At 52.2% G+C, this 27948-nt stretch overlaps 1 protein-coding gene across 8 annotated transcripts in view; it reads left to right on the top strand.

The window, feature by feature from the left end:
* CACNA1A (calcium voltage-gated channel subunit alpha1 A) overlaps positions 1–27948 on the top strand; it is a 286551-nt gene that overhangs the window by 208798 nt on the left and 49805 nt on the right. For all 8 annotated transcript variants that reach the window (XM_059389171.1, XM_059389172.1, XM_059389169.1 and 5 more), the window contains 7 exons: positions 1167–1273; positions 2939–3748; positions 11241–11701; positions 13294–13432; positions 14990–15119; positions 19658–19717; positions 20411–20517. In XM_059389171.1, coding sequence (XP_059245154.1) covers positions 1167–1273; positions 2939–3748; positions 11241–11701; positions 13294–13432; positions 14990–15119; positions 19658–19717; positions 20411–20517 — 1814 coding nt within the window. The remainder of the gene's footprint in view (positions 1–1166; positions 1274–2938; positions 3749–11240; positions 11702–13293; positions 13433–14989; positions 15120–19657; positions 19718–20410; positions 20518–27948) is intronic.

Here is a 27948-nt window from a genome sequence, read left to right as displayed (position 1 = left end):
TCGGGGAGAGTAGAAATTTTAGGTGAGGCTGGTGAGGCCTGGAGAGGAGAGGCAACTTGCCTGACATCAACAGTAAGCAGAGGAGCTGGGGTCTGAAGCCAGGTGGGTCTAGAACTTGCGTTCTTTGCCACATTCCCGGCTGCTTAAACTTGACCCATGCTTGATACTCACCCGCGCGCTTGTTGAAGATGCAGATTCCAGGGCCCAGTCCGGGCTCTCCCGGGGGCCTGGGAGTCTGCATTTGCAGTGCCACTAAGGCGGGTGGTCCAGGGACTGGGCTCTGAGAAATGCTGAGTGAGGTGCCAAGGAGGAAGGGAGGCCTTATGAGAAGGGGTGGCCGGCCGGGTCCCACCTCCGTGTTGTCACTGGCAGAGTGTCCTGATCTGACCACTTCCCAGGTGGTAAGGTTGCTGCTTGCCCCAGAGATCCCCGCACAGGGGGAGAGGCGTCCTGCCGGCAGCATGACTCTTCTTACGGGTGGGTTCATCTCTGGCCATTTCTTTCTCGTTGCTTTTTCTTTGCTTTTTCTTTGTTGGCTTTTCTGTTTTACGAATGAGGCCCTGCATGAAGGCTGAAGAAGGATTTAAAGCCCCAAAACATCTTTTTCTGTATGTATTTTTAAAACCTCTTCCCCCATCCTCCTCCTCTCTGAACCTAACCGGCTGAGAACATAAGCTCCTCTCCTGATTCCCCTTCTGGAGGCTGTCGGCGGTGCATGGGATGGGCCATGGGACTCCAGGGGGGGATTTTCTGCACGTGGGGGCTAGTCAGTGTTTTTGAAAAGTCTTGGTTCAGAGAGCACAACCCAGAAGGTAAAACGAGAGGAAAATCTCTGCCTTAATTTCTGGCTCATTGAGACAGGGCGCAGAGAAATCCCCGTTGTGGGGAAGGAAAGGTCTTTTTTCCTTTTGTTTTCTCCTGGCTGTGTGCCAAAATAGGGTTAATAACGAGCTGGAGGTCAAGGCTGCACATCAAGGGGGTGGCCGTGCCCTTGACCAACATTGGGCTCTATTCCTTTCTGTGGGCCTCAGCTCTGGTGGGTCAACCCCCAGGCCACATCTGCTTCTAAATATTCCATGTGTTGCCGCTCATTAGCCGTAGGGTCTGAGGGGAGGCCCCAAGGCCTAGTTCCTATTTTGTGAAGGGGGACTCCGTGTGTCTTTTAGGATGAGCAAGAAGAAGAAGAAGCAGCCAACCAGAAACTTGCTCTACAGAAAGCCAAGGAGGTGGCGGAAGTGAGTCCCCTGTCGGCAGCCAACATGTCCATAGCTGTGTAAGTGCCCCCAAGTCCAGAACACTCTCCAGGCTCCTCAGCCCTTACCCCCTCCCCATCCATGATGTGGGGGCAGGGAGCAGTCCCCAACAGGGTTGAGCTTTAGAATGAGGGACTTCTGCTCTTCCATACCCTTTTACTTGATGAATAGTTAATAAGCACCTCCTTTGTGCCAAGCCCTGTTCTAGCTGTTGGGGAGACAGCATTAACAAGAGGTTAAGGGGTGGAGGGCCTGCTAGAGCTCGAGAGAGGTGGACTTTTAAATAAAGTTGTCAGGGCAGGCCTCCCTGAGAAGGTGGAAGGAGGTGAGGGAAGAGCATACCAGGCAGCAGGAACAGCATATACAAAGGCCCTGAGGCAGGAAGAGTGCCTGTTGTGTTTAGGGAACATGAAGGGGGCCATGGTGACTGAAATAGAGGGAGGGAGGGAAGAGAGTGGGAGGAAGTGAAGACAGGTGGCAAACATTGTGCAGGGCCTTGTGGGTAATGGGCAGGACTCAGACGTCTGCACTGAGTCAGGGGGAAACTATAGACCGTTCTTGAGCACAGGAAGGCCAGGACCTAACTTGGGAGCTCACAGACGCCCTCTGGCAGTTCTCAGGGAAACAGACTGTGGGGAACAAGGTGGAAGTCAGGGGACCAGGTTGAAGACTACATTGGTCCCTGCAAAACAGATAGTGGGACCAGATTAGGGTGATGGATGTAGCCGAATTCCAGACAGATCATGAAGGCAGAGAGGACAGAGTCTGCTGGTGAAGCAGAGGTGGTGAGGCGGTGGGAGTTGAGGTGTCTCGATTAAAGGGAGATTTGTTGACCCCAATACTCCGAACCGTGCCTATGTCGGATGTCCCAGGGACTTTACACACTGTGGGGTGGCGCATCACGTGACGGTGGGAAGGGGGCTTTCTTGGCCAAAGCGGAAGGAAGTGGCTCTGAAAGGGGAGCCTAGGAAAGCAAATAATCAGACCAGTGAGTTTTGGAGGATGGTCTGTGGATGGTCTGTATAAAACTATCAGTGCACACAGAAACCCTGGAAGAGTCTGTAATCTCCAGGCTGCGCTCTGGCCTGGCCAGCAGTCCAGCAGGGGCCCTGTGGGTAAATCGGCAGCTGCAGGTAAAGAGGTGCTGTCCCCCAGACTTCCAAGTACCCAACCCAGCTCTCCCTGGGACCACCCAGACCTCCCATAACCGAGAACCGAAGGCTCCTGCAGACCCCGTGGACAATTCCAGAATCTGCTCCAGGCCAATGTCCTTTTGATTGGCTGTCTCAGAAGTTAAAATATTTTTAATGTCAATGCTACACCCCCAGGAGGTCATGTGCTACAATTTGAAAAGAGTAGAAGGGACAACAGGGTCGCCCATCTGGGCTGAGAGCCCCCATTAGACAAAATATGCAGTCAGACCAAGACCCCTTGCTGAATGGAGACACCCACCTGGGTTAAGGCACTTGCTAGGCCAGGATGTCCAGCCAAGTTGAGTTTTCTGCACAAGCTGGTTGGGCGGAGATAACCAAGCCAGGCCAAGATACCCTTCTGAGCTTCGAAGTGCCTCGGGCCAAGACCACGTGGGCTGAGACGCCCCCTAGGCTGAGACTCCCGTTAGTGGGAGCAGCCAGAGGAGGCCACAGTGCCAGCGGTGCTCTAAGCCCCGCGCCCTCCCCTTGCAGGAAGGAGCAACAGAAGAACCAGAAGCCCACCAAGTCGGTGTGGGAACAGCGGACCAGTGAGATGCGGAAGCAGAACCTGCTGGCCAGCCGGGAGGCCCTGTACAACGAGATGGACCCTGATGAGCGCTGGAAGGCCTCCTACGCCCGGCACCTGCGGCCGGACATGAAGACCCACCTGGACCGGCCACTGGTGGTCGATCCCCAGGAGAACCGTAACAACAACACCAACAAGAGCCGGGCCGCCGAGCCCACGGTGGACCAGCGCCTCGGCCAGCAGCGAGCCGAGGACTTCCTCAGGAAACAGGCCCGCTACCACGACCGGGCCCGGGACCCCAGCGGCTCGGTGGGCCTGGACCCCCGCAGGGCCTGGGCCGGCAGCCAGGAGGCCGAGCTGAGCCGGGAGGGGCCTTACGGCCGCGAGTCGGACCACCACGCCCGGGAGGGCAGCCTGGAGCAGCCGGGCTTCTGGGAGGGCGAGGCCGAGCGGGCCAAGGTCGGGGACCCCCACCGCAGGCACGTGCACCGTCAGGGCGGCAGCCGGGAGAGCCGGAGCAGCTCGCCCCGCACGGGCGCCGACGGGGAGCCGCGACGCCACCGCACCCACCGCAGGCCAGGCGAGGAGGGCGCGGAGGACAAGGCCGAGCGGAGGTCCCGGCACCGCGAGGGCAGCCGGCCGGTCCGGGGCGGCGAGGGCGATGGCGAGGGGCCGGACGGCGGCGAGCGGAGGCGGCGGCACCGGCACGGCCCTCCGGCTGCATACGAGGCGGATGCGCGGAGGGAGGACCGGGAGCGCAGGCACCGGAGGAGGAAGTAAGTGGGGATGACCTCGAGGCTGGCTGGTGGGTGACAGTAGTGGTAATGATGCTGGCCCCTGCTGAGCATCTCAGTCTTCCTCCGCCCACCCCATTGTCACAGATGCGGAACCGAGAGGCCTTTGGGCTGCGGGCACAGGGTTCTACCGCCACTAAGGGGCCTGAAACTAGGCCTTCTGGCCGCCAGCCTCTGCAGGCTCACCATTTCCCCCTTGTGCATCTCAGGGATAATCTATGAGAAATCCTGCCAAACCCCCTACCCCCAAATTCTTCAGCTCTTCCATGTACTTGCTGTGTGATCGCGGGCAAGTGACTAAAGATCTCTGGGCCTCAGTTTTCTCAATCTGTAAAATGGAGATGGTGGGATCAAATTGGGTCATGGCTGGAATTCAAAGAGATAATTCATGCAAAAGGCCCGAAGAAGAACAGCTGACACGTAAGTGCTGGGTAAAAGTAGACCATTTTTAGCTGTTAATGAGTCAACCATCTTTTTACCTGATGCTATTCCTGAGGGATCTGAAAAGCCCCTCCGGGCCCTCAGAATTGAAACGAGAGCAAGGCGGAGGCTTTCTGAGGCCCCTTGCAGGCCAGCACCCTACCCAGTAGCAAAAGCATCTTTGTTTTCTTAATATTTTGTAACTGTCCTGTAGTAATGCTACATACAGGAGCCCAACCATGTTGAAACAGAAGTTGTTCTTATTTTCACTGACATCCTGTTTGTCTTCATTTATATCACCACGAGGGGATCATATTGGCTTTTTAATGATGTGTTTAAGTGGCTCTGTTATATGACATGGGCACTGGGCCAGCACTTACCAAAACTGAATGTGTACATGAATCCCTAGGGATCCTATTAAAATACAGTTTCTAAATCAGTGGGTCTCAGGTGCAGCTGAGATTTTGCATTTCTAAGGAGCTCTCAGGTGAGACTGATGCTGGTCCAGGGACCCCACTTTGAGTAAGGAGGGTCTAGAGGACAGAGTAAAGTGACACAGGGCCCTGTGTGCAGAGGCACCACGAATGAGCGTGACAGGTGCCGACGCTGGCTGGCTCTGGGTGGTGTGGGCAACTCAGGTGACATGAGGGGGTTGCCACCAATATGGAGATCTTCCAAACTGGAGAATACCTCTTGGTGAAGTTCCCTGTGAAATAGTCTAGTCTTCCTTCAATGTGTCCAGTAGTTGCATTCCAGGAAAATAGGGAGTGTATTTAAAACATACAAGAAGTGTCTGGGTGGCTCAGCCGGGTGAGTGTCCAGCTCTTGCTTTGGGCTCAGGTCATGATCCCTGGGTTGTGAGATCAAGCTCCACGGCAGGCTCTGTGCTCGGTGGGGGGTCTGCTTGAGATTCTCTCTCCCCCTCCCCCTCTACCCAGACCAGGCTCCCAACAGGAGCTATCTGAGAAGGGAGCAGACTGTTCTGGGCTGAGAACAGCATGTGCAAAGGCCCTGAGGTGAACCAGAAGGAAGCCAGTTTGCAGTTTGGAAGGTGAGGAGAGAGTGGCAGACAAAAAAAAATGGAAAGAACAGTGATGGATCAGCAGGACCTTGAATCCTCCCAGGGCAAGGAGAGGCCACAGAAAGGATTTTTAGGTGGAACACAGTGTTTAGAACATGACTCCATGATTAAGGACCCGTGATTCACCGATGCTGTTCTTCTCCCTCCTGCTGGTATTACTATTACTTGTTGCTATATGACTCCTATGATCGAAGGAGGCTGAGTGACAGGGATGGAATGTCAGCACAGCCTGGTGGTGAAGAGCAAGAACTCTGGAGCCAGAGGTCACACTCCTGCCTATCACCTCCCAGCTCTGTGACTTGTAGCATGTCCTTTCCCATCTCTGCACCTCTGTTGGCTCATCTGTAAAGTGGGTATGAGAGCAGTCTTACTGCCGAGCGTAAGTGGAAGGTTCAGTGGAGTTAATATATGTAAAAGGCTTTGAATCATGCCTGGTGTATAATAAGTGCTCAGTGAACGTTAGCTATTATCACGGTGAAGATTATTACTATGTACTCAATATATCTTAACTATGTGTAGAGGTGGTAACAGCAAGCATTTTGGAAGTATTAGCTATTACTCTTACTATTATCATTTATACTGTTAAGATTTTCTCATAGAGGCACCTGGGTGGCTCAGTCAGTTAATTGTCCGACTCTTGGTTTGGGGACATGTCATGATCCTGGGGTCGTGAGATCCAGCCCCACGTTGGGCTCCGTGCTCAGCACGGAGACTACTCTGGATCCTCTCTTTCCCTGTCCCTCTGCCCCCACCCCACCTCTCTCCCTTCCTCTCCCCAAAAAAAAAAAAAAAAAATTCTTTTTTCTCATCAACAGACATAAAAAACAACTTCATATCCATAGCCTGTAGAGTGATCACTCCAGGCCCTTCCTTTCACAGATGGGGAAACTGAGGCCCAGAAAGAAGAAGAGATTTTCCCAAGGGCAGCTCGCAGATAGCAGCGGTGTGATAAGAATGCAGTGTTCCCAAATCCCACAGATGGCCCCTGCTCCCCCTCCCCTTTGGAGGAAGAAACTACCTCCCCACTCCCACCTCAGACCTGCACCAGGGGGCCGCTCCTATTACCATGTTAATGGACGCACTCACTCGAAGCCCTGGCCAGGAAGACATTATTCTCCTGGCTTATAAAAAGGGTCTAATGCTCGTTGGAAATAGAGCTTCATGAAGATTCAAACACTTTTAGAGAGAAAAAATGCAAGACAAGGCATTCATCTGCTTTAAAAAAAAAAAAAAAAAAAACTGGCCAAGAGAAAACTTTAATCACGAATGTAATATACTAAAAAGACATTCAGTTCTCCATGGTGACAAGCCAGTGGCCCTGCCTAAGGGGTCTGCCACCTGCCTTTTTCCTTTTTATCATTTCTTCGGCCTTTTCCCAGATCCGCGCTGTGTATTTCATTCACCAGAACATGGATAATACACATATAAGGGTTCCCTTTCGATTCCCTCTGCCTCTTCCTGGATTACACCCTCTCCTCCCCAGCTTTAAATGGCCTCCCGTAGCTCTCATAAGCTCACCCCAGTGAAACATGGACGTAAGCACATTCTGTCATTCATTCTACATCGTTCTGTAGCCACTGACCCCAGATCCCCCACCCCAGGTGGCTGAGCCCGGTGGCACCCCAAGGCCATCAGAGCGAAGGTGGAGATGTCCCCCACTCCCAGGAAAACGCTGCGGGTCGCAGAGTGGCTGCCGCTCCCCAGTAGCCAGGCAGTGCCTCCTGCTGGACGGGGCTGAGCAGAGGCATCTCTTGCCAAGACCTGCACCACCCTGGAGTTAGCATCTGGGCTCTCTGCGCCCTCATTCCACCTGCTGCCGTCACCGTGAAACCCACTCCCCAGAAAGAGCAAAAGGAGATCCTGAACCCCTGAGCCTCACAGAATCTATCCTGCCTTAGAATCTGTAGGACCAGAGTCCAGTCCAGCACAACCCTTTCCGAGCTGGGTGACATCTGGCCTTTGCCTCTCCTGGCCTCAGTTTCCTCCTCTGTAAAATGGGTCTGATCCTAATCCCATGTCCAGTGGTGGTGGATATGGGGATTAAATGAGCTAATACACAAAGGTCCTTAGGACATAGTGGCACCAGGAAGCAGAGGAGGAGGCACCATCCTCCTCTGCATCGGGGGCCTTTGCACGCCCGGGAAAAGGTGTCCATGGCCCTTGGCAGAAGGACGCTGAAGTGATTAGCTGGCAGAGAGATGCATGGCGGGACAGGGTTATGCAACCGGCTGCCTATTCTGGGCAGCTGATGCACATCCCCAAGAGGGAAGGGGGAAGGGGCCTGACTTCAAAGTTTTCTGCCCCTTTTGAGTTCTCCTTGGAGACGCTTGGCAGTGAAGCCTCCTGGAGACTGAGGTGCGGCCACTGCGGTTGAGCTGGCTCCAGTTTCTCAGTAGACCAAGCCGGCCGAGGGAGCCAAGGGCTCCTGGTCCTGGGCACGAGGCTGCCATCCCCGTGGATGCACCAGGTCTCAGCTGTGTGTTCTTTAGTGCTGGCCGAAGGATCTAGGTTCTCTCTGAAGTGGTAATTTACCCGAACCTGCTTTGTGCTAGGGATGGCTATCTCTCCCCCCCCCCCCGCCCTGCAAAATTGATAAGAACAATGAGAAAATACTCCCAACCAGATTTTCCTCTCATGAACAACTTCTCAAAAAGGACCAGGAGTGGGTTCGAAATAGGAACCTATTTGTGGGCTGCATGAGACATTGGGGAAATACGGGTGGAGACTTGATTTACTCCGTGCCATTACAGCTGACGCAGTCACTCTCCGGGCACCATACGAGGTTCCCAGGGCTGCTGGCGTCCTGGAGGCTGGGTCCTTCTTGAACAACAGATGCATCCCTGCACATCTGACCTCCAGCTTCATACCGCACGACCCACCCCTTGGCCCCTGTGTCCTCTCTCCTTCTCTTCCAAGACCATCCAAGACCTCTCTCTCCCCCTCTCCAGACCTTCCAAGGACTGGTCATGGCATTCAGGGGCCAGCCTGATCCAGGATAACCTCATCTCATGATCCCTTTTGTAAAAAGATTTTTATTTATTTGAAAAAAAAAAGATTTTTATTTATTTGAGAGACAGAAGGAGAGAGAGAGCACAAGTGGGAGAGGGGCAAAGGAAGAGGGAGAAACAGATGTCCCGCTGAGCAGGGAGCCCAACTCGGAGCTCGATCCCAGGACCCTGGGATCATGACCTGAGCTACCCAGGTGCCCCTCATCCCACGATCTTTAACTCAGTTATGTCTACAAAGGCCCTTTCTCCAAATAACGCCACATTCACGGTTTCCAGGTGGGCGTATCTTTTGAGAGGCCAACATTCCGCCCATTACAGTCTGCCCTCTGACCCCCGCCCCATGCCAACATCCCCAGAAGTCTTGGCCTCTCACAGTATCAGCTCAGAAATCCTACATCCCATCATCTAACTTGGGTATGGCTGAGACTCTGGGGCTGAGCCACTTAGAGGCCAAATCTCCTCCCATCTGTGGACATGAACTAGAAGACAAATTCTCTGCCGGCAGAATACAGGGGTAGGATGAGCACAAGGTAGACAGCCCTATTCCAAAAGGGAGATGCTGAGAAGGATAAAGGATCACTAGTCACAAGCAGGTTCTAAGCGAGGCAGGGCAGATCCCAACAGGTTCCGGGCCCGGGAGTTGCCTCATAGAGACCCAAGGAGGTTACCACGCACATGTGTTGGATGAAGAACAAGGTTGAGTAACTTGCCGATGGTTTTGCAGCCACTCAGCTCCAGGATCCCCACTTTAGCCGCCCGGTCATAGGGAAGGCTCTGCTACTTTATCCCCAATATAAAGACAAGGGACTTGGGGCTCAGAGAGGTTAATTGAACTACAGAGGGTCCCACAGCTGGTGAGGGGCTTTGCTGAGACTCAAAGCCAGGCCAGTCTGTCTCACTCACATGACTGAGAAGTGAGAAAACCGGCTGGGCCTGCCCTTCTCCCCGTGCAGACTCAGAGACGCAAGTCTGAAAATAAAATCCCTCGTCTCTCTTCCGCTTCCCAAAAACACCGTGGACTTTGGCAAGTAAAATGCAAAATTAAGACGAGGAAGTGTTGGGTGGATTTAGAGTTCCAAACTGGGCATGGGTTTTCGTGCCTACCATCCTACCTGACCTCCCTGCTGGTCAATGAACGTGTGCAGCCTGAGGACATCGTTTTCTACTATGCCTTGGCCTCTCCAGGACTCAGTTTTCCTCACCTGCATAATGGGACTAATAGCACTGCCCACTTTCCCCAGTGATTCTAAGGATTAGATGATCTGTGTATGTCTGAGAGGCATGTTATGTCTGGCCCACAGCAAGTGCTCAGTGCGTGTGAGCTATTATGAGCTGAAGCGGAGGATACAGGAAGCAGAATTGGGGTTGCCTTTAAGAAGAGCCGGAGAGATAAGTTTCAGATTGCAAAGCCCTCCAGGGAGAGACATCGTTGAGATTATAAACAATACATGTCCTGGGGTTCCCAGGGCACAGGCTTTGCTGGGACCAGCGCCCAGGAACTAGGGAAGGACAAGACCCCTCATCGGAGGACCCAAGGTCTAAAGGGTGGTCTAAAAGCAAACAGAGCATATTGGGGTCCAAACCCTCAGGGAGCTGACTGGGAGCCAGGTCCGCTTGGCACAGGCAGGCAGAGCTGAAGCCAGCTGAGGATGGACATGCAGCCAGCAGGCACCAGTCAGGACCCAGACCCCCACCACCCTCACCGGGGCCACAGCTCCTGGGGGTGCCCAGCAAGCTAGGGGTGAGTCTCCAGATGGGAGGAGGCGGGGCCTGATGGGAGGGCTGGGACCGTGGGAGTTCAGGGCTTCAGTGTCCTCATCTGAAAAGTGGGGGCATCTACTTATTACTTGACAAAAAGTGACCAAGCATTTGCCGTGTGCCAGGCCCCATTCTGGGCACTGGAATCACAGCTGTGAACAGAAAGACAGAAATAAACCACTTGCCTCCCAGAGCTGATGTCCCAAACGGCGATGGGGTAGAAAAAGCCCAGCCAAGACCCTTAACATGTTTCTCTTCTCCCCAGTTGCACCGAACACTCAAGACTCTTCTGTCCGTCTGCACGGTGTTAATTATTTGAGTAGTTGAGGCACCAAATTCCTACCCGCCTTGTCTCCCCCACTCTCCAGCTGCAGCCATACCAGCGTCCTGAAACTTCATGAGCTTGTCCCCGTTTCAAGACCTTTGCACTGGCTGTTCCCTCTGCCTGCAATGCTTTGGCCATCACACTTGTATCCCCATGAAAAATTATCACGTTCCCTTACCAGCTGTGTGGCCTTAGGCAAGAGACTAAACCTCTCTGAGCTTCAGTGTCCTCATCTGGAAAATGGGGCTCGTTATCTAGCTGAGGATGATGGGGTTACCATAAGCCGAGTGCTTAGAGCAGCCGCTGAGAGCTTTGTTACTGAAGTGTTTGCTGTTATTAGGTTTATTCGTGTTTATGATGCTTATTTGGGTGTATAGTGTGCTCTCCCGAGCTAGGATATTGGGAGGGGACATAAATACATCAGGCATGTAAAGCCATGAGACAGTTTTATCCCTAAAAAGATGGTGTCTCCCTATCAGTTTTAACCACCCCTGAAAACACTATGGACCCCAGTCCCACTCAGGAGCTCCGGTGGGGGGACCTATAGGCGGAGGCAGGGGGCTTTGGTTTGGAAGAAGGCAGGCTCTGGCAGAAAGTTCTTTTACCCTCGGGTCTCTCCCCACAGGAGTAGCCTCATCCCCGAGGAAACAGCAAGAGAAGCACCACACTGAATTCTGGGGGGCCGGGACGTTACTCTTCCATGGGGTCATGATCTCCAAGCAGGAGTCAGCCAGGCCTCTCTCGTGTCAGGGCCTGGGGAGCTCCAGGCCTCTGGGTCCAAGTGTATACCCTGAAGGGTAGAAGCTGAGGCAGGGTCTAGAGCATTCGTCCTATTATTCTCACTCAGTTACGGGTCCTTTCTCATTGGCCTGCCTTCTGCAGAGAGAACCAGGGCCCTGGGGTCCCCGTGTCAGGCCCCAACCTGTCGACCACCCGGCCAATCCAGCAGGACCTGGGCCGCCAAGAGCCACCGCTGGCCGAGGACATCGACAACATGAGGAACAACAAGCTGGCCACCGCGGGGTCGGCCGGCGCCCACGACAGCCTCGGCCGCCCCGGTCTGCCCCAGAGCCCCGCCAGGACCGGGAACAGCACCGAACCCAGACCCACGCCAGCCCCGCCCACGGCCACCAACCCCCAGAATGCCGCCAGCCGCCGGACGCCCAACAACCCTGGGGACCCGTCTGACCCCGGCCCCCCCAAGACCCCCGAGAACAGCCTTATCGTTACCAACCCCAGCAGCACCCAGACCAACTCAGCAAAGACTGCCAGGAAACCCGACCACACGACAGTGGACATCCCCCCAGCCTGCCCGGCCCCTCTCAACCACACCGTCGTCCAAGGTGAGACCCCCACCACCCCCGGCACTGGGAGGGGCACCTGATGTCCCTGGGGCCAATGAGGTGAGCAGGGCCCAGTCCCGGCAGCCTTGGCCAAGTGACCCTTGACAGTGAACCTACTTCTGTGGCCTCAGTTTTTTCCTTTCCAAATGGGTATAGATGCAGTTCCTGCCCGCATGGGACTGCCAGGAGGGCTAAATGAGATAATACACCGTGACCTGGCACATGGCCTCCAAGAAGTTCAGCGATATTGTCTGCCTCCCAAATTCTCACAGGGAAGCCAGGAAGCCACCGTATTTGACAAGCAAAGGGTCCTTTTCATGGAAATCAAGGAGGCATCAGATGATTCCCCAGACCAGCGCTGTCCAAAAGAAATGCGACATGGGCCACGTGTATAGTTTTAAATTTTCTAGTGGCCCTATTGAAAGAAAGAAAGGCGAGAAGGAGGGAGGAAGGAGTGATTTCAGAAAAGAGGGGCACCGGGATGGCTCAGTCAGTTAAGCATCAAACTCTTGCTTTCGGCTCAGGTCATGATCTCAGGGTGGTGAGATCGAGCCCAGCATCAGGCTCTGCGCTGGGATTGGAGCCCGCTTGGGAGTCTCTCTCTCTCCCTCCCTTTAATCGCATTTAACCCGAAGTGTTATTTATTTGTATCTTAAATGCTTCCATTTCAACACGTAATCAACATTTTTAACAGTAACGAACTACTTTACCTTCTTTGTCTTATACTCGGTCTTCGAAATTCAGTGTGTTTTACACGTACAGAGTATCGTACTCTTCAAGTGTTAGTGCAGGTCTAGGCCCTTGAGGGATTGGCAGTTTGTGACCTCCCTCCAAGTCCCCCAACCATGTACGATTGGGGTCAGAGAAGCAGTGAGAATTTAGAGATGACCCACTGAGCTAGTTATTTCCAAAGATGGTAACAATAGCCCTCTTGGTAGTGCCAGCTCTATGCAGGAGAATTTCATGAATCTGCTTGATAAATGCTCACCACAGCCCTACAAGGAGGGTCTTGTAATTGTGACCGTTTTATAGATAAAGATACTGAGGCTCAGAGAAACTCAGCCTGCCCAGAGACGCAAAGCAAGGCTGCAGGATCAATGTTTGGGAGGGTAGTGGCCCTTGCCATTGAAAGAGAGGTATTCATGGTGGTGGGATCAGGGTTACCATCTGTGAAATGGGTCTATTGGAGCTTATGCTCCCTGCCTCCAAGGACGGTGTGATGATCCCACGGGATGGGGGTAGGTTTGTGTTACCATCCCATGAACGTCCACCAGCCTCAGGGTTGTTGAGTGGTTGAGAGCAGGCACTCTGGGACCAGGTTCAAATCCCAGCTTTGCCACATCCCAGCTGTGTGACCTTAGGCAAGTCACTTCACCTCTCTGTGCTAGTTTCATCCTCTGTAAAATGGAGAGTATAAAGTACCAACCTCACAGGGTCATGTGAGTATTAAATGGACTAATGTGGTCCCTGGCGTACTGTGGACACTTTACAAATCTCAGCTGCTTATTGTCTGCTCTGGGGAGCGGACGGGAACCCCCAGAGGCTTATGGGAAATCACGGAAGGAGCCCTGTGTTGGTTCTTGTCCCCACAGTGAACAAAAACGCCAACCCAGACCCACTGCCAAAAAAGGAGGAAGAGAAGAAGGAGGAGGAAGACGACGACCCCGGGGAAGACGGCCCCAAACCCATGCCTCCCTACAGCTCCATGTTTATCCTCTCTACAACCAACCCGTGAGTATGGCCTGTGGCCAGGGCAGGGTGCCTGGGGCTTCCGCTGGGTTGGTGGAAGTCAAGCCAGACGGCAGGCCCACCCAGTGGGTACTGGGGAGAATGGTCTCCAAGATCACCATTAGGCCATAGGGGATTTTTGAGCAAATTTTAAAATGATGCCCTTTTCTTGAGTCCTGTAAGAAATTTCTCATAAAGATAAAAATCTCATAAATTTCTCATGAAGTATTGATGTAGGGTGAAAGACCCTTTCCAACTATCATCTAGAAATTATTGTCATAAATATTCAAATCTACACCACCTGTAATATGAGAGGCACCCCTAAGAAATGTTTGCCTTATGCAGTGCACAACCTATGTCATCATACATGGCGGCCCTGGTCCCTGAGCTCTTTCTCCTAACCTCTCCTCCCCAAGGATTTGGATTCTAGGCAGATGGTCTCTGAGTTCCATAGCCCTTTGTCTTGGGCATCCTTGAGGAAGATAGATGATTTAGGAGAGAAATTTATCACGTGCATCTCACTGTGGCTTCTTTGAGGATTGCATTTTTCCAAAGGACATTTCTTGAAACCCTGGTCTGTCAAAATGCTTCCTGACAAAAATCATGTCAAAGAAGCTGGTCAGTAACTACTTTCTATTACCTGCCTCTTGAGACCTTTGAGTCTCATCCTACATGCTTCCTTTTTTATGTGGTTGAAATTATCTATTTTACTAGGAAAACATTTATGTGGTATTTAGTGCCAGGCACTGTTGTGAGTGCTTTACCAAAAAAAATAATAAAATTATCATAATAACGCTATGAGTTTGGTACTGTGCTTATGCCCACTTAACAGATGAAGAAACTGAGGCCCAGGAAGATGAAGTTACCTGCCAAAGGTCATACCGCAAGCAAGTGGGAGAGCCCAAACAGACCAATGCCAGCATCCGTGTTCTTAACCACACACACAGCCTTGCTGCCATCCACACAACTTTATGACATATTTATAAATATTATTAGCTCCACTTAAGAGGTTAGGTACTTATGTATTATCCCATTACCACATCAAAGGCTCTGATAAGGTCTGCAACCTATAATTTCAGTAGCTTTCTGGAGGCCCCTACTATGTGCCAGGCATATATTAACATTTTTGATCTTCACATTCTTTTAAGGTAGGCACCATGATTATGGCCATTTCACAGATGAGAGCTTTAAGGCACAGAGGGGATAAGTAACTTGCCTAAGGTCACTCAATTAATTAAAAAAAAAAAAATCTCTTTAACCCAGAATTTCCCTGTTTTATTTGACCATGGGACATTTTATGCATGAAAAACCTTTTCATGTCCTGCAGAATCGGGGAAACTATCAACTTATCAACAGGGCCTATGAATATCTCCCCTGGCTGAGGGCCCCCCCACCTTCTTGGGGTTCCATGACCTCCATGAAAGCCCCCAGGTGGAGGATCTTGATACTTTGTTGGGCACGGGACCTTGGGAAGTGGTAGGTGAAATAAGATTACAGAAGCAAAGGGTCTGTAAGCCCACGATCTGAGTAGACCTCTGCACACCCACGTGTCCCCAACAGCCTGCGCCGCCTGTGCCATTACATCCTGAACCTGCGCTACTTTGAGATGTGCATCCTCATGGTCATTGCCATGAGCAGCATCGCCCTGGCGGCTGAGGACCCCGTGCAGCCCAACGCACCGCGAAACAACGTGAGTCCCACCCAGCAGACCCCTTCCTGGCTGGGCTCCTCTGTTCCGGGCTCCTTTGTCCTGCATCCCTGAAAGCTGATCGCCATGGTGGAAGGAATGTCAGGGGTACCCCTGGGCATAGCCCTGGGTGCACCATGGCTGCTGGTTGGGAGGGGAAGTTCTGATTCCTGGAGGAGGTGCTTGGGGGCTGGCTGTTACTTGAGGGGACAGAGGCTATGTGTACGTGGCAGAGGGGAAATTGGCTGACAGTGGGTAGGGCTAGAAATTGCTGGCATCCCTGGTAGAGGGAGTGAGGCTGAGTGATATGGAGGGACGCACGCTGTGCGTGGCAGGTATGGGGGTACTCAGGCAGGGGGTCCTCCACAGCCAGTTGCCTGGACAGCCAGGTGTCACCAAACAGACTTCTGGGTTTGGACATGAGCTTTGAAAGAAAGGACTATTTTGACTCAGAAACACAGCCGACACTTTTAACTTTTTGGAGGGCTAAAAAACTCTCCCTTTAGGGGTCCAGGGTCTGCTAGCAGTTCCTGTTAATTGAGTGCTTGCTGTGTTCCAGGCACAACCTCAGGCACTTGGCACGTAAGCTCTCCCAAATATCCCCACATGGGACAGATGGGGAAACTGAGGTTCAGGGAGGCTAAGGGACCCGACCAAGATCACACAGCACAATTCCAACTCTGCTTCCCCTAGGGCTCCCGCTGCTTCCTTCAACGGTCTCTTTATTGAGCACCTTTATTGAGCACAGCTCCCCTTGTGCCCTGCCAAGCAAGAATGAGTTTGTGCTTGTGGCTGAGACGGGGAAGCAAGAGATTGGCAGACGGGCACGTAGCAGATTCTGGACTGGCAGCAGCAGCCCCTGCCCCAGCTCCTTCCTGCCCCCCATCGCTGCCCTGCCCCCACTCAGAGCCAAAGGAACATTTCCCGCTGGGAGCTGGGCCCTGCTGCCCTCACTAAGTAGGTTAGGAGCCTGGCGAGACTAGAAAGCCCCAGAAGTCAAGGCTGCATGACAGGAGCTTACCTTGCACTTTCCCTTCCCCTGCAGGCCTGGCAGGGTCCCTGGGGACCCGATGGGGGAGTTACAAGGAAATAATTAGAACAAGGCTCCCAGAAGAAACTAGTACCAGGGCAGGGCTGGGGCTGTACCCTGTTATCTCCTGCTGCCTGCTCTCCCCCAGGGACGGCAGGGAGCCAGGCCCAGGACGGGGCATCCTGAGAGGGGTCGGCAAACCCCCTGCCGCCTATAGGACATAGGAGAAGGCTCGGTCGCTGGCTGGCAGGGGTGCTGCTGCGGTGCCCGGGCTGAGGGAACCCAGCCAGGCACGGACCAGCCCCCATGGAGCATTTGCAAAGCTTCAGATCCTGGTCCCTTCCGGCTGCATCTCGCAGCTGAAACTTCTCTCCTCAAACCCCACCTCCTTCAAGGACACTGTGGCCCCGCACTGCCAGCTGATGCCCAGGGACCCCCTCCCCCCATTCTTTTGTTGGCTGAACTAGAACAGACCTCAGAAGAGTGCAGGAAACACGCATGATCCATCTCTTCAAGGATTTAAAGCCCCCACAACCCCTCCCAGGGGCAAGAAATAGAACAAACCACCCGTGACCACGGCCTCCCCGGTGCACCTCTTCTCTCTGGAGTCGAGGTTCACAAGCGGGGACAATGTCTGTGGGCACATTTCGTGACTTGGGGCGGGTGGCAGGGAGCCACTGGCGTCTGGAGGGCGGAGGCCGGGGGTGTTGCTCAGCCCCCTGACGGTGCACCTGGGCAGCCCCTCCCACAGAGAACGACCCTGCCCTGAGTGTCCGTCACACCGACCTTGGGAAACGAAGCCTGGAGGTAACCATGACACAACACCCCCTCCCCCACTTCTGGAATGAGCTTAACTGCTCTCATTTTCCCATGGGCTCGTGCTTTCTTAAGCACTAGATTTTGGTTTTGCTCCTCTCTGACCCTCAACAGATAGAATCCTTCCATGCCTCTCTTCTGTCACCCGACATCGTGTCCCCTGTGAGAGGAACACATTGTGGCAAGGAGTGACGGTCATTCTTTTTCATGGCTGTTTCGTATTCCTCTGCTGATGTCTGTTTGCATCATTTCCAGGTGAAAACACTGGCCACACACCCCACCCCACCCCACCCCGGGTGCGTCTCTGGGGGTACATGGGCTTGACTTTCTTCAGGATAGAGAACCAGAAGCGGAGTTTCTAGATCAGAGAAGCTGTGTGCAGTCAGGCTTGCCGGCTGCAGCCAGGTGTTTGCTGGATGATACGATGACGCTCGCACAGGCAGCGTGGGGGGCTCCTGCTGCTCCACAAGCCTGTCAGAACTTGGTGCTGGAGACTTGTGTGCTTGGCGGACTCCGTGGCTATGGAGGGGAATCTGTCTGTGACTTTGATTTGCATTTCTCTTCGATAAATGGGTCTGAGAACACCATCGGATTAAACTGAGCCACAGGAAATTGCCATTCATAAAGGTCAAAGGATCTCCATATTCAGTATAGTCAAAGCTAATTTGTTGGTCTCTTGATTTTCTCTTGCCCCATCTAATTCATTCCGTTCTCCAGAAGTAGATTCCCCTGACCTCCCAGGCTGCCCTTCCCCGCTCCCTGCCTTCCATTTTCTCTCTCTGCTTTTCACTCGTTGCTTTGCTTAGTCATTACTAAATGAGCAGCCAGTATTGCCAGGCAGAGGGCTAAGCATCCAGGATTGACAGGGTATAAACGGTCCCCCAGAGATCACAGAACACCAGGTCCTGGACCTTGTTGAGCCCTCTACCTAGTGCAACCGGATGCTTTCTCTGCACCCAGATACCCCCCGCCCTTTGCACCTGTCGCCCCACCTCAGGAAGCTGGCCATCCTGACCACTCTGATCCCTACTGGCCCTTTGAGCACCACACAAAATGGGAATGTGAGTTGCGACCACGTGGATCACAGAGCCCAGCACCTACAGGACCCAGTACAGTTCCAGTACTCATGCCTTCATTCAGCAAATATTTCTTTTTTTTTTTTTTAAGATTTTATTTATTTATCAGAGGGGGGGGGAGAGAGCGAGCACAGGCAGACAGAATGGCAGGCAGAGGCAGAGGGAGAAGGAGGCTCCCTGCCGAGCAAGGAGCCCGATGCAGGACTCGATCCCAGGACGCCGGGATCATGACCTGAGCAGAAGGCAGCTGCTTAACCCACTGAGCCACCCAGGTGTCCCTCAGCAAATATTTCTTGAGTGCCAGCTCTATGCTTGGACCTGGATATTGACCCAGAGGGGCTACAGGGACAGCCAAATGTTCATGCCTTCATGGGGCTGACATCGGGTTGGGCACATGGACTTTAAGATCACTAATGACTATAATAAATTATAACAAATAGTTTGCCAGGGTGGGTGGTAGGCTTGGTGAGGAAAAGTGCAAGTAGGACTTGAAACAGGCAGTGGGGGAAGGCGGCACTGAGAAAGTGATGTGTAAGCCAAGCCATAGAGGAGGAGAGAGAGAGGGCATCCAGTGGGATGTGGGGAGGAGCATTCCAGGCAGAGGTAGCCTCCTGTGCAAAGGCCCTGGGGTGAAGACAGGGTGACAGGAGCAGAGAGAGCAAAGGGGAGTGAGAGGAGGTGAAGGCATAGAGGTGAACCCCCCAGAGTGCTCACGGCTTTGGTTGGGGGGCGGGGGCGGGGGCAGGAGGATTATGACTTTTACCTCAAGTGAGATCAGAGCCACAGAGAATTCTAGAGCAGAGAAGGACCTGAAATTGACTCGGGTGTTCACAGACGTCCTCTGGTGGTGGGCCTCAGGAAATATCAGCTCCTTCCTAACGTGAGTGTGATGGGAGTCAGGCCCCTGTATTTGCCACCTGCCAGACCTTTGTACTAGCCCAGTCACATCCTCACACTAAGGTTCCACCAGAGGTGTGTGGTGACAGGGCCTGAGAGGGGACAGGCTGCAGACTGCTGCGCATCTAGGCAGAAACCTCTCTGCCTGGCCCTATCTGTGTACGGCAGGGGGTGCAGGGCAAACCACCCCACCATGGTGAGGATGTGGCCGCAGAGCTGGGAGGGAGACCACAGTGGTGAATTTGACCCCCTGGGGTCTGACTTAGGTGGTCATGTTTAAGAGACCCTACAGTTTCTCACCTAGGATGCCCCAAAGGTCAAAGGCATTAAGAGGTCAGACTCATCCCCAACAAGGATGCAGTCCTCCCTGAACTCCCCCAAGACCACCCTCAGTTTATATTTCAGCTTTGGGCAAATCAAGAAACCCTTCCCACTGGTAGACCAACCATCCTGAGTGATTTTGTTAGGACGTTGCTGCCATCTGCTGGAAAGTTTCATACACAACATAGAAATCTGTACTAAGACAGGATGGGATGGGCCCTTGTGCGGTGCACACCCTGCCCAACTGTATGTGGCAGCCATGTTTCCTCTCTGCTTCGGAAAGTGTGTTCCTTGGGGACTTTTCTGGAGACGACACACCCCAGTGGGCCATCACTTGGTTCATGGGGACTCTGCTGGAGCAAGCTAGTGATCTGTTGCCCCCTTGCTTTTATCCCCTGCAGGTGCTGCGATATTTTGACTACGTTTTTACAGGCGTCTTTACCTTTGAGATGGTGATCAAGGTGAGTGCTGAGAGAGCCAGGGATCTAAGGGAATCTTCAACCTCAAGAATGCCACCCTGAGGCGGGTGGCTTACCCGGGGGATTAGAAATGCTTGGTGTGTTGGAGCAGCAGCAAGGACTGGAAGGAATGAGTGAGAAAAATGGGAAACCAGGGCAGGGAGATGAGAACAGGGTGACAGGACAGAACCCGCAGGGCTTTGACTTTTGCTCCAAGTGAGGCGGGAGCCATGGAAGATTCTGAGCAGAGAAGGGACTCAACTCATACCCATGCCCACGGCACCCTCTGGTTTTGTTGGGGAGGACAGACTTGAGGCAGGGGCAGGACAGGTGGGAGCCAGGAGAACCAGGAGCAGGCGGCGATCATACTAGTCCAGGCAGAGGGTGATGGGGGGCAGATCAGGGTGATGGTGGACAAGGTGGGCAGATTCTTGGAAGGTTTGCTGATGGATTCCACGTGGGGAATAAGACCAAGAGGAGTCGAGGGGGACCCCGAGGTTTTGGGCCTAAGAACCAGCAAGTCAGAACTGCCTCTCATGAGATGGGGAGATACTTTGGGCTCCCCCACGACCTCCGGCTGCTGTCCCATCCCTCACTATGTCGCCTCCTGGTGCCCCTCCCCCAGAGGCTGGAAAGGTGGGTCTCGATCCCCAAGGTGGGATGCGGGATCTGAGCACCATCTCTTCTCACCTGTAGATGATCGACCTGGGGCTCGTCCTGCACCAGGGTGCCTACTTTCGTGACCTCTGGAACATTCTTGACTTCATAGTGGTCAGTGGGGCCCTGGTGGCCTTTGCCTTCACGTAAGTCTCCTCTTGAGGCTTCTACTTGCCTCTTTGCCCCCTGCCCTTAGTTTGGGGCAGCCCACTGGATCAGGGAATATGTTCTCAGGGTGTAGAGATGGGGAGAGTGGGCTCTGGGGGGTGGGAGACATCCGCATGCCTCCAGGAAGAGCTTCAACTGGCTTTTGCATGACGTCCACTGTGCAGGAAGAAGGAGAAGGGACCCTACCTTCTACCTCCTCACACAGCCGCGTCACCGAATCCTTGCTCTGCTGCTTTCAGTAGAATAGCCCCGCCGGGACATCTCATCTTCCTTCTGCTCTACAAGCTCCACCCCAACCGCTGTCTCTCTGAGAGCCCCTTAAAAAGAAAACCAGGAAATGAATGTGCATGAGAATTCAACCCCCCTCTACCCTGTGCCTGAAGGCCCTGTAGTTGTAGACCTGTGACTCCCTTCATGTGTCTTTTACTTCTCCTGGCAGTCCTAGGACTCTCTGCCTCCAGAAAGGTCATGCATCATTGTGCAACTCCAAGATGGCACCTGGGTTGTGGGTAGCCATTCCAGAATGGCACCCAAGGGCCAAGCAGCCATTCCATCCAAGATGGCACCCAAATTGTGGGAACCCGTTTCAAGATTGCTCCGGCAGCCACTAGATCTTAGGGCCTTGATAGCAAACTTAGCAGTGCTTTCCTCAAATTATAGATGTTTGGAGCAGGTTGAGAAGACCCAACCAGCTCCTAATCCAGAAACGAACTGTCTTGGGGACCTGTCTGGGCCCAGCACCATGGATCATTCCCAGAAAGGAAAGTCTCGGAGGGACTGTGACTCATCTCACCCCCATAGTGAGAAATCAGAGGCTTCCTTTGTGCCTCTGCCCCCTAGTTTCCTTCTCAGGAGATTTTTAGGGGTTCTTGAATGTCCCCCTAACCAAATAACAAAGACTTGGTTTGTCAGGAGGCCAGAGTGGTGGCTCATTTCCAATTTAGGGACTAATGTGGGCCACTCTCGGATTCTTCTGTGGGAAAACAATGAAGTCAGCTTATGTCAGAACAGCCAGAAAGCTCCAAGGTTCTGGATGTCTCCAAGCTGGTGGAGAGGTACCATAAGGGTCAGGAGGCTGATATATTTCTGACTCTGACCAGACTTCCCACCCCCCACCTTTCTCTTCTACTTTCTTTTCCTCTTTCTATGTCTGCTCTCCTTCTACCTTGTCTCCTTTGTTTCTCCTTCCTTCCTCCTCTCCCTCCTTCTCTCTTACCCTTTTTTAAATGAGTACTTAAGTATTAGAGCAATGGAAAACACTAAAAAACCACAAAATTTGACTATGTTTTTAACATGTTCTGAAGTTTCAAAAATTAAATAAGTGCACGGTGAATTAGAGGAGAAAGATTGCCACAAATAAGACAAAGAACTATTGGCATTCATATATAAAAAGCAATTGCAAATCAACAAGAAATATGAACCTCAGTAGATAAATGGATGAGGGATGTAAACAAAAATTTTGCAGAACGCTGACAACTAAAAAAAAAAAAAATGGGGAAAAAAATCAGCCTCCTTAGAATTCGGAGAAATGGGGGCACCTGGGTGGCTTAGTGGGTTAAGCCGCTGCCTTCGGCTCAGGTCATGATCTCAGGGTCCTGGGATCGAGTCCCGCATCGGGCTCTCTGCTCAGCAGGGAGCCTGCTTCCCTGTCTCTCTCTCTGCCTGACTCTCCGTCTACTTGTGATTTCTCTCTGTCAAATAAATAATTAAATCTTTAAAAAAAAAAAAAAAGAATTCGGAGAAATGGAAAATACAAGTAAGAAAGTAAGATACAATTTGTTTCCTACCAAGATAGCACCAGTTGCTTCCAAAAAGATTTTTAAAGTATATTTAAGGATGTCACGAAATATGCTCGTTCCTCCCTCCATCAGGTATTTGAACGACTCCTACAAGGTATCTGGTAGGCACCGTGCTAGGTCCTGAGAAAATTTCAATTCTGAGGAGCCAAAATATTTTACTGCCCTCAGCCTGAGTGATTCTATCCCCTGTGGAAATTATTTCCGTGCTGTCTGTCTCCATTTCTGTCCCGAATCCCATTCCCTCCCTCGTTCCTATTTCATTCTGCCTCTTTCTCTTACCCCTTTTTTCTCTTCTTCCCTCTAACTGCCTCTCCTGCTCTTTCTCCTTCTCTGTTTCTCTCCATTCCTCCTTCCCTCTCTCTCTGTGTGTCTCTCCCTTTTCATCCTTTTCTTCCTTTTTTCCCCAACCCTGCATTTTCTCTTTTCTGTTATCACCTTCTGTCTCTCTGCTTCTCTTTGCCTACCCAGCCCTCCCCAGCACATACATGTCTCTCTCTGTCTCTGTCCGTCTGTCTGGTTCATCTCCTCTCCTCTCTCTTTCTCTCTCTTTCTCTCTCTCCCTCCTCTGACCCTGGCCCCCTGGGCCTGACCATCTACCTAACCTGTGTGGCCTAGAGAAAGGGGACACTTCTGACCCGGGACAGCCTCTGCGGCAAGGGAGGGCAAGTTAGCAGGCACCTCGCTCAGACTTCCTCTAGCCTTCCAGGGTGATTTCCTCCCAGCAGCCATCAAGTCTCCTAGAGCTCGGGAGATGATAGGTCAAGGCGGACCCTGTCAGCCACATCCATCTGTCCACACACAACCACTCCTTTGCCAGCTCTGCCTGGGGTGGGGAGTTTTGCTCTCCATGGCCACCACTGGGTATAGAACAAAAGAAGTGATGACAGGGGCCCATCAGCTCACCCTTGGCCTTGGCACTTTCTTCCCAGACCTCTGTCGGAGCCAACATGCTTCAGTAAGAAGGAGGGGGACTCCACAGTTGCCCTGCCTCGCCTCCATCCCCCAATTTGACCTCACAATTTGGGGAATGGGTGGTCTTCCAAAGACGTGGGACTTTCAACCAGAGAACTTTCGCCATAATAAGCTATAGTTGACAATATGCTGTTTCTAGGATCCCTGGAGCTATAATTGGGCTCTACTTTAAGCAAACAATTTGCAAAATCAAAATTATTTTTCCACCAAAAATCAATCAGCAGTATGATTCTTTGTGTTGCAAAAGAATCTGCTAGAGGGAGCTGATTTTTTTTTTGAATTTTCATTTTATATATGAAATTATACAAGGGCATTTAAAATGAGCCTACAACTCACAGAAATCTGGCAGCATATTTGTAGTCAGTCTTTTAAACTGCTTCTATGAAGTTGCTACAGGCATAAAGCCAGCCAACCCATGACCTTGAAAATCCCCATTTTGTATTTTTTTTTTTAATTCGTATGCAAGGAAAAGGTCCAGACTGTGATTTAAGGACATCCTCTAAGCCTCAATGGGCTTATAGATCATGCAGGAACTGGGGGTGTGAAATTTTTCCAGTGGGATCCTGACAAGTGCTGGCCGCTCTCAAGGGGTTTTGGGAGAGCTGACATCCATGCGAGTCCCTTTGTGTGATGGTCATGGGGATAGGAGAGGTAGACCCTGAGACCCCCCTGCCAAGACCCTTCCTACCTTGCTGCAAGGAATCCATCTGGTGCTGCCACCTCTCTTTCAAGGCAGGGTTGCAGGCCTGGCACAGTTGGCCAGGCACCTTGATCAAGCCACTCCTGCATGCCCAGGGCTATATCTGCCCAAAATCCAAAGCAGGAGTCCTCAGGAGGTCTCCTCAGCAAGGTCTCAGAATCCTGCCCCTGGCTGCAGGTTTCTGGCCTCTTTTGCCTGAGAACATTTCTCGCCCTATGAGGACTTTCTTACTATCTTTTCTTGTTACTACATGGATATCACATTGGTAGGAGTGGGAAGTCTCTGAGGGTCTCAGCCTGAGAGCCCGACCCCAGAGTCCTTTGCTTCTTTCCTTTCTGGTCTTTTAGCTCAATTTATCAGTCCAGTGCCCATCTCCTCACAGACAAGGCTGAGACCCCCGAGAGGTGTTAATTAGTCTTATTGCTTTAGAAAGAGCCTCCTGCAAGTCTACAAGTTTGTCTCTTATATGCATGTCCCGTCGCCATTCTGTGCCTCAGTTTCCCCATAAAGCCAAAAAATTTGACTGGATAGTCCATCACAAACTCCATATAATTAATCCCCCCGGCAACCTCCTGTGGGAAGTTGTCTCACTGTTCCCATTCTGTAGAGGAGGAAACTGAGGCCCAGAGGTGAGTCTGGCAGGATCGCTAAGGTGGGGCTCAACCGACAGATTCCAGGGTGCTGCCCATCTCACAGCTGTGAACGTGGAAGCTTTCACAAATCAACAGAAGGACACTTGACCGCTTAGCCACCAGGTTCCTCGAAAGCCTGGGGAAGGGGGCACAAGACTGCTCCTTTCTTCGTTGAAAGGAATCTTGCTGGTCTGGCCTTTTGGGGAGGAGGCAAGGATTCTGCTGTGATCGTGGCCCCGTCTCAGATGTAGGAAAACTATCCCTGTGGTTCTCCAAGGGATGTGTTGAAGCTCTGCTGATAGTTTCCACCCCTCCTGCACCTCACCCGAATCTGTGTGTGTGTGTGTGTGTGTGCCCTGCTCCTTCCACCGACTGTGTGCCGTGTCCACGCGACCACCATTAACACACCATCTCATGAGCCGTCACACGTGATCTCATGCTCTGTGCCCATGCATCGGGGTGGCCAACTGACATGTCTCAGCAGCTGGCAGATCGTGATCCTGCCCTCACTGCCAAGAGTCCATCTGGTGCTGCCACTCCTCCCTCAAGGCAGGCCAGCACAGCTGGCAGAACGCCTTGATCAAGCTTCTCTTGCATGCTCAGGAGCCGAACTGCCAGGAAGCCAAAGAAGGAGCCCTCGGGCTGCCGCATTTTTAATCCCATCCTCAACCCAGCCCCTGCACTGAAGACATGATTTTTCTTGTGTGTGACAAAATGGAAAAGAAGACTTGAGTGCAAGATACACGAACCGGGCTTTGAATCTCAGTCTGCTTCTTCCAAGCTGTGTGACCTTGGGCAAGTCACTCTCCCTCTCTGGGCCTCAGCTTCCTCATCTGGAAAACAGGCATGATGGTGCCACAGGCAAACATAGTGACATTCAGAAGGCTCACATTTTACACTTAAAGTCAGGAGGTCAGGCAGAAATCACTGTCATTGAAAGATCTATAATAATCCACCGAGGAGAATCTACACGATTCCATGTATATGATAAGTCCTAGATACCTTGAGCTTTGAGAACCTGGAAGATGAAATCAAAAGGTTGGGGGGGGCAGGAAAAATCCAGCAGGAATATCTGTAGACATTTAAACCATTCTGCATTTAGAAATATCACTAACTTTGAATAAAATGTTAAATGGAAAGAAGGAAGGAAGGTAAGTCACTAGCTTTGAAAGAGGCAACAGACAGGAAGTTCCACAGAGTACCCGCCTGGTAGAAGAATTTCTTTTTTTTTTTTTTTCTTTTTAAGATTTTATTTATTTATTTGACAGAGAGATCACAAGTAGGCAGAGAGGCAGACAGAGAGAGGAGGAGGCAGGCTCCCTGCCAAGCAGAGAGCCTGATGTGGGACTCGATCCCAGGACCCTGAGATCATGACCTGAACCAAAGGCAGAGGCTTAACCTACTGAGCCACCCAGGTGCCCCTATGGTAGAAGAGTTTCTGATGACATTCAAGTTCCTCTGGCCTTGACCTCCAGCCATGGTTGGAGCGTTGTCATGAGACCAAGCCTGATTCCAAAGATAAGTGCAGGGGCTGAGTCAGATGCCAAGAGCTTCGGCTCAGGACCCCCAAGACTGTGTCTAACTACACCCCAAATTGGAACTCTTTGCTGACCTCCCTCTCCTTCCTAACTTAGGGAGTAAAGTCAAGGCCATAGCTAGGCCATGTATCAAGCATCAGAATCCCCAAGGTCTGTTTTGCAGATGAGGACAATAATTAGGGGCAGAGCTGGGATTCAAACCCCAGTGCCCCCCACCCGACTCCAAAGCTCACAATTTCCAAGCCATTCTAAGACCTTCCAGCCCCAGAACCTCTGGAGAAAAGGGGTTTCTCCAGCTCTTGGCAGTGACCTTCAGTGGTGAATTTGCCTTTGGTCATTGACAACTTTCTGGCTGTCCTGCTACTTGGAAATTTGGCTTTCTTGGTGTTGTTGGGCAGTGCCAGGAGCCTGCCGAGGGCAGGGGACTGAACGGGGGGCTTCCAGATGGAAGGCTGGATGTCGGCCAGAGCCACAAGCCTGAGGCTGCCCCTCCTGGTGCCCGGGTAGGGCAGGGGGCACTCAGGTGTGTGTGCGTGTGTATGTGTGTGTTCTGTGTTCTTTCTTCTGAGGCCGCTTACGATCTGTCTCTCCTTCCGATGCCACCTCACCAGGAGCAGTACACGGTAAAGTTTTCTCTCTCTCTCTCTCTCTCTCTCTCTCTCTTTCTCTCTCTCTCTCATTTTGTCTCTCGTTCTCCATGCCCTGGTGCAGCTGTGTTGGTTCTGGGCCTGTTTCCACGGCCTTCTGTTTTTGCTGCCGTCCGTTGCTTGCAGTGACCAGAGCCCGCCCTCAGTCTCTCTGCGGGGAGGAGGATCCCTAAGGGGTCTTGGCCACTGCCTCCCACCATGACCCACCATGAGTCCAGTTCTTGGCAGAGAATAGAAAGGACATGGGGAAGCGGGGCCTCTGCAAGGTGTGATTTCAACAAGGCAGACAAACGTGGTGGGGCGGTTCCTAGAGTGGTAAGCGTGTCCAGACCCCGAGATAGGACAAGCCACACAACCAGGACTTGGGCTCTAAAAGGAGAAATTGGCCTCCCATGGAGCATCTACACTTTCAGCAAAGCCGGTTCGAAGTTGGGTTGTTTCTGTGAGCGCGCCTTGAGCCAGCCATTCCTGCATGCTCAGAACCCAAACTGCCAGGGACACTCCTCACTGCCTCAATAAACAAGACTGTTTCTCAGCCTCACCTGAGGCCAAAGTACCTCGTGGGGGGAGAGGGCCCCGCAGGAGGGAGGCCAGGGAGTCCTTTTCAGAGAGTGGATATGCCCATGGGAGTCATGCTTCCAAATGTCAGCCATTCAGCGCTTCGATTGTAGCCGGTTCCACATACAACCTAGATGTCCACCTGCTTGACATTTTTTCCACCAACACGTAGTCTAAACTGTGCTTCAGTTTTTGCTGGGAAACTAGATCATCCCGTTACAACCAGTATTGTTAACCTCAGACAGAACCACGGCTGGAAATGTGAATCCCACAGGCATGAAACAGTGACAATGTGACTTGTCACATTCAAGCTGGCTTCTAGGAATTCCAGAGAAATTAGTGAGTGTTAGGGAAACATTACAGACCTCCTAGCACATCTTGGAGACCTTCCACTCTTACCAAAGCAAAAGGCCTAAAACATTCTTGAAGAAGAAATCACTGGTTTCCCTGTGCGGTCTAATTATTTCATTGTGTCCCTGTTCTGCCTCACATTACCTCAGTGACTCTCTTGACATGTGTCACTTCAGGGGCACGGCCTTGAGATAACAATGATGACCTTGGCT

Source organism: Mustela nigripes, chromosome 2, assembly GCF_022355385.1.
Source record: "Mustela nigripes isolate SB6536 chromosome 2, MUSNIG.SB6536, whole genome shotgun sequence".
NCBI lineage: Eukaryota > Metazoa > Chordata > Mammalia > Carnivora > Mustelidae > Mustela > Mustela nigripes.
This window is presented reverse-complemented; position numbering and strand designations above follow the sequence as displayed.